General features: G+C 40.9%; 1 protein-coding gene across 2 annotated transcripts in view; it reads left to right on the forward strand.

Moving 5' to 3' along the window:
- Nucleotides 1-983: 983 nt before the first annotated feature.
- The window catches only part of PPP4R3A (protein phosphatase 4 regulatory subunit 3A), a 37935-nt gene continuing 20495 nt past the window's right edge, over nucleotides 984-18423 (forward strand). The window contains exons 1-3 of one of the 2 annotated variants that reach the window (XM_034992951.1): nucleotides 984-1915; nucleotides 12820-12875; nucleotides 16158-16256. In XM_034992951.1, coding sequence (XP_034848842.1) covers nucleotides 1774-1915; nucleotides 12820-12875; nucleotides 16158-16256 — 297 coding nt within the window. In that variant the 5' untranslated portion in view covers nucleotides 984-1773. The remainder of the gene's footprint in view (nucleotides 1916-12819; nucleotides 12876-16157; nucleotides 16257-18423) is intronic. The other variant, XM_034992952.1, reaches the window with a different exon arrangement.

Genomic DNA, 18423 nt, shown 5'->3' on the forward strand with positions numbered 1-18423 from the left:
TTGAAGATACTGCATTCAATAACATACCTCATTAAAATACGTTTCAGCAGTTTCTTTGTACTTTTTCAAAAGGTGGCTACTGTAAAATTTTAAATTACATGTGGCTCATTTTATTTCCAGTGGGCAGCAATGACCTCGACAGCCTGGCAGATATTAAAAGCCCCTAAAACGGCGGCTCTTACTTGCGTGAGAATGAGAATTTGGAATGAGATCGACTCCTTTGTGAGGATTAGCAGTGCTTAACATCTCACGCTGAGAATTACTCATCCCGATTATACAATAGCATATCCGTATCTGGTTTCGTGAGCCCTTCAAGTTCTTTTTTGCAACATGGAGGACTAGAAAAGAGCAGTTCTGATAAAGAATAAAGGAATGGCGGCAGCAGCTGGACTGTGAGGTGAGGCTTCAGACTTGTCACTTCGGGCTCGGGGCCAGCCGTCCCGCTTCTAGACTCGCCACACCAGTGCGTGCCCCATGGCGGCTCCCAAGACGTGCGGAGGCCCTCGCCACGCAAACCTGCGGCCTTTCCCGGAAGCTTTTCCATTTCTCCCCGAAGGAGAAACGCCTGCAGTCCGCGAGGCTCCGGCGCCTCCCCAACCGTGCGCTCCCGGCGCCCAGGAGAGGACACTCGCGGACAGGGAGGCGGAAGCGGAGGCGCCGCGGGAGAGCCCCAGGGCGACGCAGCCCGGCGCCTGTAGGGCAGGCAACGGCTGCGGCTGCCGGGCAGCGAGGAACCGGGGAGGCCGCCGCCCTCGGAGCCGGAGACGCCAGACGCGCGGCGAGTAGGCGCGCCGAGGCCGGAGGCGGGCTCCACGCCTCTTTCGAATCCCCGAGCGGGGCTGATGACGAACACAGGGCGCGACGGCGCACACGCCGCCCCGCGCTCGCACGACGGTGCGTGCAGGGAGCGCGAGGGAGCCCCGGGCCGTCACCGGCGCGACCAGCGTTCCGCCTCCTCCGCTCCCTGCGCTCCCGCCACCTCGGCTGCTCGGCGCCCGCCTCCCGCCTCCCGCCTCCGTCCGAAGCCTCCGCCGCAGCGAGGCTCCCGGCCTCGCTCCTGTCTCTTTAAATGGTGGGGCCAACGGGCTGCCCCTGCAGCTGCTGCCTGGGTGGCCCCGCGCGCCGCTATTGAAGGGCGAACCAAGATGGCGGCGGCTTTGGCTGTGTGAGGAAGACGGAAGAGGCGGCGGCAGCGGCCAAGGGAAAGGGACTTCCAGGAGGCAGGAGCGCTCGTGCGTCTGGGGGCTCTCGCAGTCTCCTGCGCAGCGGTAGCAGTTGCAGCAGGAGCAGGCGCCCCTCGGCTTGAGACAGTTGAAGCAGAGGAGCGGAGCGGAGCCACTGGCGGCGGTGGCGGGGCCAGGTATAAGGAAGGAAAACATGGCGGCGGCGGCCTGAGGAGGCGGCGGCGGCGCGGGAAGCGGCTTCGCGGAGATCATGGCGGAGGCGGGAGCAGGGCAGTGACCGGCGCTCCGAGTTCCTACCGCATCGGGCCGGGAGGCTGTGAAGCGCTGCGCGCCCCTCTCGGGGCGGCCGGGCTCGCCGGGCTTGGACAATAGCGCCGAGGAGTCGGAGGCGAGCAAAGACCGGGGCCCAGAGGTCGGGCCCGGGAGCGGGCCATGCGGGCGGTACCGCGATCCCGCGGCGGCCAGCGGCGGCAGTGAGGCCCGTGAGTCCTCCGCTTGCGGGCGTCCTCCCGCCTTGGCTCCCGCGTGTCCCGGCCCCCCTTCCTGGGCGACTCCAGCGGGGCCTCTGCCCCGGCCCCCGGGCGGCACGATGACCGACACCCGGCGGCGGGTGAAGGTGTACACGCTCAACGAGGACCGGCAGTGGGACGACCGGGGCACCGGGCATGTGTCGTCCGGCTACGTGGAGCGGCTGAAGGGCATGTCCCTGCTTGTCAGGGCCGAGAGCGATGGTAAGTGCAGCCCCTTGCGGCGGGACCCTCGCCTTCCCCCACGGCTCCGGGCCACATACCTGGTTGTTGGGGGGCCACTGGTCTTTTAAGGGGACGGAGGGGGCGCCTGGGGCTGGGGGAGGCTGCCGCCCTGGGGGAGGGCGGGCCACCAGCACCCCCGTCCTCTCGGAGTTAGCTGCATAGAGAGCGCTCGAAAGGTCTTTTTCTTCCCAGCGCCTGGTTGCACTTGCGGGGACGAGGGGAGCCCAGCACGTTTGAGCTGTGCTGCCCGGGCGTGTGGAGAGGTCGGGGGCCTGGGATCGGGAGCCCGGACCGTGCTGTTCTTTTGCACTAGAGTGACCTTGAGAAAGGCACTGATTAATCCGATTTTGAGCCTTAGTTCACTCATCTGTAAAGCAGGCGTGGAACTTTCTCGGAGCGAAGAAAGTTCTTAGGTGTTTCACTCTTTGGAGAACGTTTTGCTGTGGCCTCCCCGCCCCCCTTTAAAAACTATTTTTCTGCCACATTTTTTTGATCCTGTTGCAGGTTGGCAACACCGGTTCATGGATCTGGCAACTCTGCATTCGGCAGAGAAAATGCTTTTTACCTTGAGAAGATAGATTTGTGTTTCCCAGTGTTGTCTTTTTCACTTATAATAATGCAGAATTTTGTGTACAGTTTGTGTACACGTCTTGCAAGTGTGGAACTATTTTATGCGAGCTTTTTTGATTACTTAAATGTATAATCGCAATTTGGTTCAGTTAACAGGTGAGGAGAAGGTGGCAGATAACTTTAAAACCTTTCGTATTTGCCGTAGTGCCTGTGCTTCACATATTTTGAAATAGCCCTTAGGTTCAAAGACCCAGTCGTTTGAAAATAAGTGTTTCACATTTTTCAAAACTTTCTTTAGGGTTTGCCACTTCCCTCTGTGACATACCTTGAATTTCACTTAAAATGTTCACATCACGTGAAAGTATTTCCAAATTGTTTCTTCTGAATTGGAAAACCTGTCTTGTTACATTAGTCTATAATTTCACTCTAGCTGTTTCAGTTTGTTAGGATTGTAGTTCTGTATCTGAATTATTACAAACTCGTCTCAAGGAATTTTAATTGGATTTTCAACCCAGAACTCCCAATTTCATGAAAAACAAAACAAGACTCACCCTTCTGTAATTAAAGAGTCTAGAGACATTGATTTTCAATTTGAATTGAAAAATTGTAATTTAAAGTTATATTGCCCACAGGTTATCTTTATAAGACTACCCCGAGGAACTTAATTGGAGAGAAATTAACTTCTTTTCAGAGGCCTTTAAAGGATTTTGAATACATTGAGTATATTTTTCTGAGGCCTATTTATTTGCCTCTTAAAAATACAAGTTTGAATGTGTTGGTGTGCTTTTGTATGTGTTTATCACATAGTCACCAACTACTCTCACATCTTCTTTGCACGTTTGGAAAACTTTTTACATACTGAGTTGAAAAGTATGGGCTTTGTATGTTCAGTTAACTTCCAGATGAAAGTTTGTGTAGATTTGTGATCAGTTCTTTGAAATCTCATAACACAAATAACCACATCACATACTTAATTGGACACATTATACAGAGTCCTTTGTTTAAAGTGTTTTTAAGCATTAAGTTTTAATGTCATACTATCCTAGTGAGTCCCACTCTACTAACCTACTAATGTAGGGATCTGGTTTTTTTCCCATTTTAATTTTTACCACTTTGGAAATAGCCCCTCAACTCCCATCCTCCCTTGGGGAAAGTTTGGGACTTTGCAGGGAAACAGGTTGAATGGCAAAAACAAAAAGGCCTTAATTTTTTATCTATTAATTTTATTTATTTTTACTTATTGATAAAGAGAGCTGAAATAAATGTAACTGATGTGCCCTTGTTAATTTAATATGTAAGGAAAACTAAATCCAAAGAGTGGGTTTAGAGGATTGCAGCATACTTAGGAAATACTGTCATTAATAATCTCTAGTTTGATGATTGTTTTTTCCTAACAGGAAAACTCCAAATAAGAATGATAATCAAAATTTATTGAGTGCCTACTGTGTGCTAGAGACTCTTTACTTGTATCTGCTGATATAAGTACTATTATTAGTCATATTTTGCAGATGCGGAAACTGAGGCTCAGCCTATGGCTTGAGACTGTTATTAATAATCATTAACTGTTTATAGTGTGTTTTAAAATCCCTTGCTGCTGTCTACTTGCGTTTGCTGCTTTATACTTAAAGGCTCAAAGTTTATTTCAAAGAACATGAAAAGAATTTTTAGCCTAAAGATATTTAAAATTACAGTTTATGTCCAAGCCATGTGGGAGTTTTCGTACAGATTGCTAGTTTGGGTCATCCATTATTGTATGCTTCTCCCATTCTCCATTATGGGATAATTGAGAATTTTCTTTTTATTGTGGTGAGCAAAGTGGAAAGTATTTCTGATTTTCTGTAAAATGAATCCTTTATCTTGTTAGAGGTGCTTATACCCTAAACTGAGAATCAGGAAGGTAATTTCTGAATGGAAGTACTTGTGGCCTCCCTGTTAACAGGGCACATCTTTCTGAGTAAGTCTGCCTTTCCCCTCTGAACTGGATGGTTTGGCAGATCTGTAGTCCACCTTTCGCTGGAGGAGAGAGATGTCCTGCCAAGCTCCTGAGCCCATTCTCTAGGTTGCATCCTTATTCAGTAGTTTCCTACTGGCAAAGTGTATTGTAGGAACATAACCCTTTCTTTAATGAAGATAGATTACCTCATTTCTTGGGTTTTTGTCATAGCTAGCTACCTGCAAAGTTCCATCTTCCAAAAAAAAATTACTTGGTATTGTATTTATTATGGTCTTTCAGTTTATGCTGTACCTGTTAGGTTGCATGAAGGGTAATGTCGTCCTTTACTTGCCTTGTCACTTTTATGTTCAAATCATTCTGCTATTGCATTATGGTTTTTACCATCTCCACCTTACAGTTTTAAAATTGATAAAGACTTTGGAATTTCTCCACACACTGAAGGATGTCTTTTTAACATAAAATCAAATCCATGCTCCTTATTCTGGATTACTTGCCAAGCATCAGGAATAGTGTTCTTATATTTGGTTTTTACCTTGAGATTTATAAAGTAATTTTTACATTTCAGAATAGTTCATCTGTTATCTGAGTTGCCTCTTTCAAAGCTTAAAAGGTTAAATTTTCAGTGTTATTTGAGGCATGAAGAAAATGAGACATGGGGAAGTGTTTTGTTCAAGTTAGTACTGCTAGCTAATGGTACAAACTGGAATCCTGTACCTCTGCCTCTTGGAGAACTTGGTTGTAGGTAGTGCCTCACCCTCGCTATAATTAGAAAAGGAGGTCAGAGCACTTTAGGTGGAAAGCCTGTTTCGTTTTGTTTTGTTTGGGCTGTTGTGGTGAAAGAAATGAACAGAGATAAGTATCAGCAATTTTTTTTTGCTCTTATAAATTAGTAAGCAGTATAGAATCTCGCATACAGTAAGCATTCCAGATTTAGCTACTGAGAAGAGCTCAGTGTCAGTACGGGGAGAAATACTTCACTTTGAAAAGTTCATTTAAACTCTTTTTTTTTCTTCTTATGTAGACCCACTTTGTAGAAAATTACTAGGCCTAGGGTAAGCAAGCCCTTATTTATCATCTTCTGTGTGTGGTAACTTCTGACAGTTTGAAGTCCATCAGCCACGCTGGGTATAGGTGGTAGGGACCGAGCGTAGTGAAGGCCTGACGACGCAGGCATGGGACCTTTTAATGTAAAGCTGCCCCCCCACCCCCAGCCTTCGTTTCAGTTTTTAAATGCCGTGTGTAATCGTGAGCCACGAAATCAGTAGAGAGGGAACACAGACTAGGTTTAAAGCCTACACTAGTGTCCTGTCCAGATGATATTTTGGACTTCCATTCATTTTTGATGATATTTTCTTCCCACTAATGAAGCACCGTACTTAAGCTCCTGCCCTTAGTTTTGAGCATTGATAAGGACAATATACCAGCAATGCCTAGATGTTGAACTGCTTACTGTGGAGTGACAGAGCTGGACCTTGTCATTCTGAAATCCTTAAGTATTTATCCAAATCTAAACTAAGACCAGGACCTCTGTTTCTGTAACTACCTGAATCTGATTGGTTGGTAGGTTGATATTGAAAATAGAACCATAAAAGTTACAGAAACTCTAATATCTCATTTCTCCAGTGAAAGGAAGTGCTATCTTCTAAGTAAGTGAAATTTCTAGCTAAAAAACACTGTATCTGAAAGATTAAAAATCTTAACAGTTTTCTTGGAATGTTTCCTAAATATCATATACTGAAATGTTTTTCTTAAGCAGTGTAAAAACCTGTTGGCTAACCTTTCGTTCTAATGTGTTTCTGGATCGTTGTTATCAAAAAATTACTAATTTTTCTACTGTTCAACAGCACAGTGATGCTCATGAAATGATATTTTGTCCATGCTCTAAGAAAAACAAGTATTGAGTGCTGGTTATGTAGTAGATGCTGGGGTACGCACTTCAATATGAATTTTTAGTTAATGCAACAACCCTATGACGTATTATTTTTTCTAACCATAAGTCTTCCTGTATTGATTATTTGATTGGGTAGTTCAGTGGTCTTTTTTTCCTGCACTCAGCCAGAAATCTAGATTTTTTTTTTTTAATGTACAATCCTTCCATTTTAAAATATTTGCATGAATTCAGTGTATGAGTATGTGTGTTAGAGTATGACTCAAATAAGCTGTCTGCTGGCTGGATCCAGGCTGCAGGCACTAGTTGTAATTCTCTGATTTAAACACTTTTGGAATGATATTTCACTCTGCACCACCAGCTACTTCTCACCCCACTCCCTGGAGCTGTTTGTTTTGATAAGGTGTATTGGGGATTGGCAGCAGAATACAAGAAAAGCTCTCATATTTCATTTTACAGGAAAAACAAAGATGTTGTGAAGCAGGGAGGGAACATTTTTAATGACCTAAAATCTTGTATACTCGTAATTGTACTAAATGTTTTATTGCCCATCTTTGCTTATCTGTATTTGATGGCTTCCATTTGTAGTTGTCTTGGTGATGTTCTGAGTGGCATTTCCCCTCCTGTACCGTTGTTCCCCCATTTCCTGAGTATATAGACCTCCTTTTTGTCTATTTGGGGCATCTGTTTATGTCAGGATACATAGATCTGTCATCTAAGTAGCACAGTATTTCGTTGTATATATTTAATTCACACAGTGCACTGTTGGTGGCATTAGAACAGCATTTCTGAAACCTTCTTCCTCAGGATACCTTTCTACTCTTAAAATTGGGGGTCCTCAAAAGCTTTTGTTTATGTGGGTTGTGGCTACTGATATTTGCCACATTAGAATTTAAAACTAATTCTTTAAAAAGCTTTTAAGTCAGAATTTAGTGAGAAGAACGTCACTGTTTTACAGTTTTACAAATCTCTTTAATGTCTGGTTTAATTTTTAAAAAAGGATTCTTAACCTGCTTCTGCATTCAGTCTTTTGCAATAACACAGTATAGACCCTGAGAAAAATAAGGGTGAAAAGGTAAATAACATCTTAGTAGTAATACTATGAAAACACCGTTGATTTTCCAGACTCCCTGAGGTCCCACACGTTGAGAACAGCTGGCAGAGAGATTGTTTTTAGATTTTTACCATTACAGACACTGCTAGTGACTTATTTGTTCATACACTTGGCACTGTGTAAAAATGTAGGCTAATTTCCTAGAACTGTTGGAGCAAAGAGAACTATGTTTTAAAAGCTTGGTAGAGAAAGATAAAATGACCCTCTCAAAAAGTTGATTGTAGTTGTGGTAAACTACAGAATTAAGGACCCTCTTTATTTTTTGAAGAAGTATGTGTGTAAATATGGACTTGTAGGCCTATCAGAGCTTCTATGGAACAGACTCACAAGCACTTGCCGTGCAGGAATACTCTTTAGTTCACCTGAAGATGGTTGATTTTGCTAGTGGTCTGAATGAATGGATTCTGCAGTGACAAAGTGAATTACATGTATTGATGCATTCCCCTTAGTTTGATCACTGTCTTGATGTTTCTTTGTGTCTCCATATTTCCTTTCCAAGTGTTTAGGTTGAAGGTGGGAAGGCCTTTCTCAAGTCTTAATATTGGGGTTTGCTGTGTAGGCTTGTCTTTCTCTGGTCTGTGTGATGGAGTGTCTTTGTCAGATGGTGAGGAGGATGTGTCATGGAGAGGGTGAGAGTGAATTCTTCTTGGGGGATAAGGGCATCTATTTTATTGGAGAGGATAGGTATGTTTCTCAAATAAGTTTGGGTGGGGGCCGTTGTGCATATGTGCTTCAGTTGTTAAGATAAGCTGAACCTACCCTGTATCAAAAGCATGTGTTCCCCTCAATGAGAATCATCTCTACCTCCTGTGATGTTGCTTAAGGTCTGCTACTAAGGACCATCTTCCTCATTTCTCCCCTGTTGTTTCTGTTACCATGATAAATGCGTCTCACCTACAGTTGAACTCTACATCCCCAGCCTTACCCATATATTACTAGGATAGAATTGCTGTTCCCAGTACTCTAGCTATAGCAACTGATACAAGTAAACTTGTTGGGAGAAAGGATTGTGTTAATGCATATTAACACTCAACTGAGTCTTTCTCTGTTGATTGGAAAAGCGCTGATAACTTGATCCAGTAGAAACTGAGATGGGGGAAGGGAACCTAATAGATGGCCTAGAAATAAAACTAGAATAATGTGTCTTTGTTATTATCCTAGCCCCCAAACTAAAAGGCAGTTTCCCATGATCCAACCTCTACAGCCTAACGATTTCCTAGGGAGCATGGTATTTGGGGACCAGAGCTGGACTTCCTAAGGTGGTGCCTTAGATCAAAGCCATGGGATATGTCTGTGATGTGTTTCAGGAGAGAGATTTTTCCTTAACATCTTGAATGGCCCAGTAAAGAAAAACTTGCCAACACCAGAAGCTTCCAGTTATCTACTTATTCTTGTTTTAGCTAGGGCTTTGGGAGGGCACACTTCAGGCTTTCAGTTTGGGATTTTTCCTTTCTAATTTCCCTGACCCTGTAACTTGATGGAGAGTTTTGAAGCAAATGCAAAAGGGATTGGTACTTGAAAAATAATAGTTATACCCCTGCTGGTTTTTGTTTTGTTTTAGTAGCAGCCAAGTCAGGTGTGTGGTTTTCTTTCTTTCCTTTTAAGTACGGGCCACACCCAGCATGGAGCCCAACGTGGGGCTTGAACTCATGACCCTGACACCAAGACCTGAGCTGAAATCAAGATGCTTAACAGACTGAGCCACCCAGGCACCCCGTCCTTTTTTCTTTTTTTAATTGAAGTATAGTTGACACCCAGTGTTTCAGGTGTGTTTCTTGAAAGAACAATTTGAAGTGATAACTTCACCCCTCTGTGCCATATGTTGTTTACCCCTACTCTTAAACTGAAAAAAAAAAAAAAGTTTGAAGTATAATAGATCAAAAAGTTACACAAATGGTAAGTATTCAGCTTGGTGAATTTTCACAAAATAACCAGCACTCAGGAAGCCTGCTTCATGTCCCCTTCACAGTCATTATCTCCCCCTGCCCACTAGCACTGTAGATTAATTTTTGCTACTCTTTGAACTTTATGTAAATAGAATTATAGGGTACATATTTTTCTCTGAGGTTTCTTTCATTCATGTTTATAAGAGTCATATATGTTGCATTCATGTATTTGGTTCATTAACATTACAGTGTGCTATTCCACTGTATGAATATTTACACCTTTTTTTTAATTAACATTGTTCATATGCTATATAATTCACACATTCAAAGGGTATAATTCATTGTTTTTTAGTATATTCACAGGGTCATGCAACTATCCCCACAGTCTTTAATTTTTTAAGAATCTCTACACCCGGGCGCCTGGGTGGCTCAGTTGGTTAAGCAACTGCCTTCAGCTCAGGTCATGATCCCAGGGTCCTGGGATCGAGTCCCGCATCGGGCTCCCTGCTCTGCGGGGAGCCTGCTTCTCCCTCTCCCACTCCCCCTGCTTGTGTTCCCTCTCTCGCTGTGTCTCTCTCTGTCAAATAAATAAATAAAATCTTTAAAAAAAAAAAAAAAAGAATCTCTACACCCAACATGGGGCTCAAACTTACAACCCTGAGATCAAGAGTTGTATGTTCTACTGACTGGGCCAGCCAGGCGCCCCCCACAATCTAATTTTAGAATATTTTGTTCTCTCTGAAAGAAGTCATGTACCCATTAGCAGTCACTACCCATTCACTCCCCCTTTCCTCCCTAAACAGCCACTAATCTACACATCTTTCTCTAATTTGCACACTGTACATTTTATATAAAATATATAGTCTTTTGTGACTGGCTTCTTTCACTTGTAATGTTTTCAAGGTTCATCCGACACGTATTTTTTTGTGTGTAGCTGACTAGTATTTTATTCATTAGGTTTTGGACATTTGGATTATTGGCACTATTTTGCTATTATGAGAAATGCTGCTAAGAACATGTACACATATTTGTGTGAGCATATGTTTTCATTTCTCTTGGGTATACACCTAGGAATGGAATTGTTGGTAACTAGCAGTTGAGTAACTGCCAAACTGTTTTCCAAAGGGGATGCCTTTTTACATACCCACAAGCAAAATGTATGAGGGTTCCAGTTTCTCCATGTGGTTGCCAACACTTGTTATTGGCAGCACTGTCTTTGATTATAGGCATCCTAGCAGGTGTTAAATGGTCTCTTATTTGTGGTTTTGATTTGTATTTCCTTAAGGACTAATGATGTTGAGCATCTTTTCATATGTTCATTGTCCATTTGTGTATCTTTTTTTTCAAGAAATACCTATTCAGATCTATTGCCCATTTTAAAAATTTGGTTGTCAGAGGTCTGTATACAAATTCCTTATCAGATACATGATTTACAGATATTTTCTCCCATTTTCTGTGTTGTCTTCTCACATTCTTCATGGTATTTGTAGCACAAATTTTGATCATATCCAATTATCATTTATCAGTGATGTCGAGTATTTTCTTTTGGGTAGGTGTGGTTTTGTGTGGTTTAACCTTTTTTTTTTTTGACACAGAGAGATAGCACAAGCAGGGGGGAGCGGCAGGCTGGCAGAGGGAAAGGGAGAAGCAGGCTCTCTGCTGAGCAAGGAGCCCGATGCGGGGCTCGATCCCAGGACCCTGGGGTCATGACCTGAGCCGAAGGCAGCTGCTTAATGGACTGAGCCACCCAGGCGCCCCTGTGCGGTTTAACTTTTAAAGAGGCTTACTTAGTTTGGTTCTAGGACACTAGACCTTTTGCATCTTCTGAATGTTATAAAGTAATCTAGTTGTTTCATTCTGTTATTTATGTAGTTTTCTAGAGATGGATTATTTTTCAGCACATGATATATTTCAAAGTGGTTTTTTTGGAATGTATTTTCTCCTAGAAACCACGTTTTGAGTGTAATTATTTGCCACAAAAAGTTAAGTTTGATCCATAATGTACCAGACCTACTCTGATTTCACTGGGAAATGATATAGATTGCAATTTTTGTTCTTGTATGTACAAAAAACAATGGAAGAATATTTACAAAGAAAGTTGGAGACAATACTTTTGAGGGATTCTAGACATTGAGTTCATTTGCTTGCTGCTTTTTGTTATGAATGCCTCACTAGACAACTCTTTATAATTACTAAAATAAAAAATCCAGTAATTGTGCATAAAGAAAATTGAAGCACTGGAAATTATTTTAATTAATATGGCAAAGGTTGGGAGAAGAGGAAAGATTAAAACAAATTTCCTCTAGAATGTGAGGATACTTGTCTGAACCTCAGTGAGCCAGAAATAGTAAAAAAAAAAAAAAAAAAACCTAAAGAAATGGGGTGTTGGGGGTAACAGGTGGGAAAAATATGGAGACTGTTTAGTTACCTTAAGTATAGAAAGAATGAGAGACACATTTGGAGTTAAGTTTACCTGTGCTAGACACAGTAGGAGTATTCGAGTGAAATGGGAGGCTGTTTGTGTGCACAGGGTGTTCGCAAATTAAGTCCTTACATCTTGGTAAATGCTGGTATTTTACTGTATTCGGTATCACTTAGCACTGTTCTGAGCACAGAGGAGTGAACGGTCAATAAATCACCAAATGGGACAGTATCATAAGATTAGTAAATGAACTTTAACATAAAAGGAAACTAAATTTGGGAATGTTAAGCACCCTTTTCTCAGCTGCCTAGCCACTATTTGGAATGGGAAAGTAATGGTGACATGTAATAGAAGAAATGAAAGATTTGGATGAAGGATAGCTACAGAGAAAATTGCTGCTGCTTAAGCATTTTGGGGCAGTACTTGTCTTTAGATAGTACTTTGGGGATAAACCGGAACTAGAGTGAGGGGGGGAGGCGTAAAGCTGGTCTTAAAATTTGCTCTTTGTTATAAAGCAGTAGTTATTTTCTGAATATCACAAGTCTTATGATATGGCCAGGGAAAAGACAAAAATGTGCAAATTAAAATTATAAACTATGAGGAAAAAAATGATCACTTGAAGATGAAGTGTGATAATTTTGGAACAGAAGTAAGAGACTTTCCGAAGGTGAAGTGTAATGTGGGGCTATACTGGGGCAGTGGATCGTATCCAAGTCATAATGTATGTTGGAGATTTAAATTCAGGTCACCTGGCTTCATGCTGTGCCGTTTCACTGCCCTGTGCTGCCCATAAGTTGTTAGATTTCTGTTACCATCCAGTCCTTACTCTTCAGATAATTGTGTCCTCCTCCTCAAAAGTAAACATGCATAAAGCATGTTTACTTTACAGGTTTTATTCTATTTAAACTTGTTTTTAAAATACTATTTCCTTAACTTGAAGTTACATGTGTATCAAGTGTTCAGGAAAGGAAGTGTGCGTGTATGTGATGGAATGTAATTATGCTGCTTTGCAATTACATAATGGAATGTTTTGTTTTTCTGTTTCCCAGGTTCTCTACTTTTAGAGTCCAAAATAAATCCTAACACTGCATATCAGAAACAACAGGTAAAAATTTGAAGATGTTGTGTTTTACCTTGTATATTATTCTCTCAGTTGGGTGATTAAATGAAAATTTACCATTGATTCATTACAGTGAAAAATTAAAAACAGTTTAAAACATACTTTCCCAGCCTAATTCTAAAATGTGATTTCAGCCAATCTCTATGGTGTATAAAGCAATCATTTTAAACTTGCTTGAGCCAGCAAAAAAATTGCTTCCAGTTAAGCTAAGTTTTTGCTCCATATATTCTTGCAACTAAGACTTAATTCTCAAAAGTTTAAAACAATACAGCTTTCTTGTTTCTACATAAAGAAAAAAAAGTGACCACTGATGTAATAATCAGCTATTAACGAAAAGGTAGAAACTACTTCCTTTGCTATTGTAGATGCTAGTGCAGAAGGGACATTTCTGTCCCTATACAGCAACCCAGGTAAAAATTTGATTCTTGCATAACCTGAATAGGACCTTATAATAATATGAAAATAGAGTAATGATGTTAAGGCATCTTTCAGTTTTAGTACACTCTTTCTTGTACCCTTTGGATGAACAAGCAGTATCTGAAAGTAAATCTTTCTTTATTTGGTAGACCTTACTGGCACTATCATCAAAAGGTATTTATTCAGAATACACACACACACACACACACACAAACACAGATACACTGAGTGCTGTACAAAGTAAGTGAAGGCAATATCAGTCCCCTCAGTGCTCTCAAGGTACAGAAATAAAATAAATTTAGAATAAAGAATATTATTAGCACATTCATATGTATATATTACTTTATGAATATATTACTCTATAAATAAATTATTAAGTGCTTTGCTTCATCATTGACCATTAAAATACTACTAGAAGGAAGTTAGTGTTGGCTTTATTTTGCGCATTAGATGATCCCTGAAGATTATGACTTGCTTGAGGTCACACAGATAGTATATGGGAAAGCTGATATTAACTCCTAAGTCTGCTTAATGGTGATTTATTTGTTCAAAAAACATTTGGTACAATATGAAATATTTTCTTGATAGTCTAATGGTCTACTAATACTTTGTTGCATTTAGTGTTCTTAAGAAAACTGGTTTCATTGGAGTGGCTGGAGACTAGAGTATTTTGCCTTTGATATTCTATACTTAAATACGTAAATTTGTATTTTGAGGTTTCAGTCAGTTGAAGAGTAAAAGCACATCTGAAGAAAAAGAACAAGTCTGTTTTGAGGATGAATGAAGAAATCTCTGTGTCTTAAGCTGTAGGTTGTTGGATGATAAATAAGATGATTTTGTGAAAATTAGACACTTCAAGGAAAACAGAAGAGCAATTCCTAAAAATTTTCAAACTTCTAAATTTGCCAAATGGGCATTTAAGAGCATATGTCTAGTTGTGCCCTGTTTTAAGCCTACAGATGATTCTGAATTTACATTGTACCAGTGTAATTGCTTATGGTCGTATTAAATCTACCTTATTACCAATGTGATACTGGTTTTAGGCTTATTTCAGTGGGTCTTTATCACCAGTTTTCGTAACTGTATGTATTATACCCATTTTAAAGATGAAGAAACAGACTCAGGGAGGCTACACAGCTGACTAATTCCTGGTGTGTTGATTTTACGTTTTGTGTGTGTGTGTGTTTTAATTGGATAGAGAGTGCACCTGAGCACAAGCAGGGGGAGAGGCAGAGGGAAAAGCAGACTCCCTGCTGAGCAAGGAGCCTGATGTGGGACTCGATCCCAGGGTCCTGGGATCATGACCTGAGCCGAAGGCAGATGCTTAACTGAGCCACCAGGCGTCCCTTGATCTTACAATGTTAATATAAATTTTGAATTTGAACAGCTACTTAGTCACTGTGGAACAGATGCCTGCATGGTAACTATGATCTCTAGAAGTTCATGAAGATAGGAAAAAGGTGTCTTTGACCTCTTTTATAAAATTCGGAATAAAAATTGTGGATTTTTCTATTAGTAATGTGGTACAGCCCAATTAAATTATCATTTATTTACTTGTGGCTGGTATCCCTTTAGTTCAGTGAGAGACTACTGGTCCTCACTGACAGTTACATAATTGACTGAAAAGAATTAATACACGGTTTAGCAGACAAAATCGGGATCCATTTGTGTACTGTAGGAGGTATCTTTGATACTGAAAAGTATTAGAAACTGCCTCCATGTAAACATTTTTTAAGGTACCTTAAAGATGGTCTGGTTCAGTTTCCTTCTTAATATGGGAACTTTTATCTTCCCTATAGATGCTCACCTAGCCTTTGCTTGGCTCCTTTTAGTTACTTATTAGATTGAATTATTTTTTCTTTATATTGTACTCCTATCCTTCTAACACTGATTTCTCCTAATTCTTCTCTTTGGACCAGCCTGACAAACTGCTACATGATCGCTGTTATGTTAGGCTCCTTTTAATTTTTTAAAGCATTTTTTAATATATATGTGTGTGTGTGTGTGTATTTGAGAGAGGGAGAACATGCGCACACATGGGAGGGCTCTCTTGAAATGATTGATGGCTCTGAAACAGTGTATATGTTTATTTTACTGTAAGTTTGGAAAGATACCTTAGACCTGTAAATATTTTTATTATACTATGCATATTGTAGAATACGGACTGTACTACAGGGAATATAAAATGGTGTCAGTACTGTAAGTGTAGTGTCTTGCAGAGATTACATCGTAATAAAAACTGTTGAACTGTTAATTAAACTTACTATCATTAAAGTCTCTCTGAACCAGGAGTAAAGGGGCTGTGGGTGGCAGGAGCATCTTGCTTCTTGAACCATAGCACTTTGGTGAAAGTTAAAAAAACTGCTATCCAGATAAAATCTCAAATAGTACAGATATACCAATAATTTCATGGGCCTTGTGTGTCTCAGGTAAAGAACATCCAATGCTGATAATAGAGAGATGAGAGAAAGGGTTTTGGTTATTAATTCCATCCTGCTGACATGCGGTAGTTACTGAGTGCTCAGACTTCCTCTCTGGGCAGTTTGACTACAGCATAAAATGTAACCTAATATGCAAGCAAAGAATTGATATAATGTTTAGTTTGTATCTTTTAGTACATTTAGATTGGTCACTTTGTGGTGCTTTTCATATTCTAGTTAACTTCTTAAGGAAAACATTGTTTTCATTTTATAGACTGAACAGAGCTAGGTGTGAAAAGGCATTGTCAGTCACAGTATCAGTGTTGCTTAGTACTGTCCTCAATTCTTTGTTGCTTTGTTCATTTGCCTTGTACTTGGAAGTAGTTTGTGATGATTAATGGATGTTAATCAGACTCTTTTTTCTCTCAAGGACACTTTGATTGTGTGGTCTGAAGCAGAAAATTATGACTTGGCCCTTAGCTTTCAAGAAAAAGCTGGATGTGATGAAATTTGGGAGAAAATATGTCAGGTAATTTTAAAAACTAGAAAATCACCATGCTAAGTATTTTGTTTTTTTGCTGTGCTTTTAGCTAATGCCCAAGATTTTAAATAAAGCATTTCATATTGATCTCTTAAATTCATTGTTGTCTGTAAAAAGCTTGATTTATAGGAAAGTACAATTTATTGACCCGAAACTGTCCAGCTAAGACCTTCGCTGAACTCCACACTTCTATATCCAGCTGCCTTTGAGAGCTCCTCCATCAGTGCTCCCTGGTATCTCAGATTCGGTAGTCCAGAACCAAACATAATCTCCCCTAGATCTGTTCATTCTCCCATCTCCCTCATCTCAGCCACTGTCATCCTACTGTTGAAACCAGAAACTTGGGGGTTTTATTTATCCTTCCTTCATCACTTACATCCATTCAGTCCTTCAAGTATAAATCTTAAATCCATTCACTTACCCTTGTTTTCACTGCTGTCACAGTTTACTAAGCCACCGTCATTTCTTGCCTGGTTTATTGCTTTCATCTTGACTGGTCTTCCCAAATCCATATCACAGATGGAGTGACCTTTTTAAATATGCCAATCTGATCATAACACTTTATTCAGTAGCTTCTTGTGACTCTTGACTATCTCTTCAGCCTCATCTTACATGTTCTCAGTTGATTCTGGAATTGCCTAGTGACTCTATACGGAGTCATAGTGGCATAGTGGCCTAGTGACATAATCTCCACAGTCTTGTCGGGTGTACATTTATTATGCACTCTTAGTTTGCATTTATTATATGCCAGAGCCATTGGCTCTTGTTATAGACTCATATAAACCACTGCATCCTAAGGACAGTTTCTCTATCTCCACATTTATTCTAATTAGAGAATAATCTTCGGCAGATTCTTTACTTTTTTTTTTTTTTTAAAGATTTGTTTATTTGAGAAAGCGAGTGTACACATGAGAGCAGACTCCTCACTGAGCATGGAGCCCGACATGGCGCCGATCCCACAACTCAAGCTGAAATCCAAGAGTCGGACCTCCAACCGACTGAGCCACCCAGGTGCCCCCTTCAACAGATTCTTTAATTCATTGGTTCTCAAAGTGTGGTCCTCAGACCAGCAGTATGACCTGGGAACTGACAGAAATGTAAATTCTGGAACCCCCATCCTGGATCTACCTGAATCAGAAATTCTGTGAGTGGGTCCCAGTAGTGGTATTTGAATTATATTTTAACAAGCCCTCTAGGTCAGATTTTCTCTGTAAAGGGTGAGATAGTAAATATTTTAGGCCTTGTGGGCCATACAGTTTAACACCTATTCAGCTCTGCTATTGTAATACTGAAAGTAGCCATACATAACACATAAACAGCCCTGATTCTTTTCTAGGAAAATTTTATTTATGAAGATTGGTGGTGGGCCACGTTTGGCTCTCGTTTGTCAGTTCCTGCTTTAGCTGACTCTCACGCACCCTGAAGCTTGAGAGCCGCTGCCTTAATAAAGCGACGTGTCCTTGAGGCGCAGTGTTTCCTTACCTCGTAGATTTTATTTCTGCTAGTCTGCTCAGCTGTGTTTTTCATATAGTAACCTGCCTGTCGAACTTCCCTTTTCTTCTACTGTGAAGGACTTAGATTTATATCTGAACGCCTCTTCATACTTGTTCTTTGTTTTCATAGCCTGCCTCTAGATTGTGTCCTGTGGCGTTCTCCCATAGAGAGAGAGATGAGATTAAAGAGCTTGGGTATGCTAAAAGCACGCATTGCTCAGACAGATCTCATTCTCCTTCACTTTTCTGAGTCAAACAGTCCCACCCTAGACAGTCTTCTGTTAAGCCAATATTTAACTCACACCTGGACTCAGTGCATTGCTGTCAGGCCTGGCTCTCCTTTAATAAATTGTTGAATCTTTACTTTTCCTTAGTCTGTACTTCTTCATTTACACTTGGGGCACGGGTAGTATACTTCTATACTTTCTCTGGAGTAACTTTCCTAGGAATCACTGGCTATTTTATTATTTTCTAATCTTCCCCTTCAGCTTGTGCATACTTTATATTCAAGGTGGTGTTTTCTACCAGTATTTCATGATCCTGTCTGTACTTACCAATTTCTAGATCCTGGCTTGTTCTAGAGAATTCATTATATTTTGCTCTTTGAGATCTTACATGTCTTTCTGTTTCTTGAACCCTACTCATCATTTTTTGATGTAGAA

This window comes from Mirounga leonina, unplaced genomic scaffold, assembly GCF_011800145.1.
Source record: "Mirounga leonina isolate KUSES-001 unplaced genomic scaffold, KU_Mleo_1.0 Mir_82, whole genome shotgun sequence".
In the NCBI taxonomy this organism is placed as follows: Eukaryota; Metazoa; Chordata; class Mammalia; order Carnivora; family Phocidae; genus Mirounga; species Mirounga leonina.